Source organism: Volvox carteri, assembly GCF_000143455.1.
Source record: "Volvox carteri f. nagariensis unplaced genomic scaffold VOLCAscaffold_85, whole genome shotgun sequence".
NCBI lineage: Eukaryota > Viridiplantae > Chlorophyta > Chlorophyceae > Chlamydomonadales > Volvocaceae > Volvox > Volvox carteri.
This window is the reverse complement of record NW_003307628.1, coordinates 23,659-24,824: the sequence shown is the minus strand read 5'-3', so window position 1 is coordinate 24,824 and position 1,166 is coordinate 23,659. Positions and strand designations below refer to the sequence as shown.

Sequence of the window (1,166 nt, the reverse complement as noted above, 5' to 3'; positions counted from 1 at the left end):
GAGGGGAGGGGGAGGGTTACAGAAAAAACTTAGTGAGGGTATTTTTAATCCTTTTCTAGGAGTACGACAAGGGAAGGGGAAGGGGAAAGGGGGGAGAGGGGGTTATGGGTGTGGAACACAAGGGGTTTTGGAAGTGCATGTCGCACATCTCAGACATGTGTGTGTGTGTGTGGTGTACGACCTGTGACGCAGTGTTTTTTTTTCGTTTTGGGCCTAGTACCCTAGAGTAATAAACTGGGTGTTTCTTGCGGTTACGATTCCTATTTGTATAGTCGCTGGGGGTGCCGCAGCCCCCCCCAGACCCCCCCCTCAAAGGCATTACGGTGTGCTGTAAACAATTCTTCTTCTAAATGTTTGGGGCATTGCGTCTGCGGAGTTTCTGAGCCGTTTGCTTTGGTCAAGAATGAACGAATGCCCCGTTGACCTAAGTTCAATGCAACAGCGGGCCGTCTCATGGTGATATCATGAAATATCTTATATATAATTAGTGTATAAGCTCCGAATGGTCAGCTTTATATGTGCAGGAGGCATTTGGGGCGACTTATGGCCGAAGAAATGAACCAGTACGGCCAACTGACCCAGCGATTCCATTTCTTCCAGGCTCAGACCCCCATTTATTCCCAAAAAAGTAATATATTACCAAGAAAACACTGCTGTGACGAGTGTTCATCCTTATGACGGATGTCTTCAGACAGAGTGTGGCGTGCAGCAATCTCTCCAACACCCCCAACCCACCAAAACCTAAGGTCTTTTACCTGTACGATGTTGGGGTGGGAAAGGGTGGATAGTACGGCAAGCTCCACGGCGTTTCGGAGCACCTCCGTACTCTCACAGTCACGTTCCAAAATCACCTTTGATAGGAGGAGAGGGGTCCCGCGGGTTTGTTGGGGGGGTGGGGCGGAGGAGGGAGAGCAGTTGGCAATGGAGGGAAGCGCACGGAGCGGGCAACGTATCGAAGAATGGGGAGGGAGAGTATGCGTGCTGGATATGTGTGTTTTTCTCAAGGTGATGAACTTTCGTGGCTCATACCCCCCCCACCCCCCCCTCTTTCTCCCAAAACACCCCCTCAAATGCAAAGGCGACTGTCTCCAAACACACCCTACACACGCTCATTTGCACAGTAGTCCCGCCACGAACACAATTCCCCCCTTCCCCCTCCCCCCTTA

The 1,166-nt window shown here is 51.2% G+C and overlaps 1 protein-coding gene across 1 annotated transcript in view; it reads right to left on the bottom strand.

Moving 5' to 3' along the window:
- The window catches only part of VOLCADRAFT_99275 (uncharacterized protein), a gene marked incomplete at both ends in the record, with an annotated part of 13,291 nt that overhangs the window by 4,632 nt on the left and 7,493 nt on the right, over positions 1-1,166 (bottom strand). Inside the window, one exon of the mRNA XM_002958030.1 lies at positions 756-851. Within this exon, the coding sequence (XP_002958076.1) occupies positions 756-851 (96 nt within the window). The remainder of the gene's footprint in view (positions 1-755; positions 852-1,166) is intronic.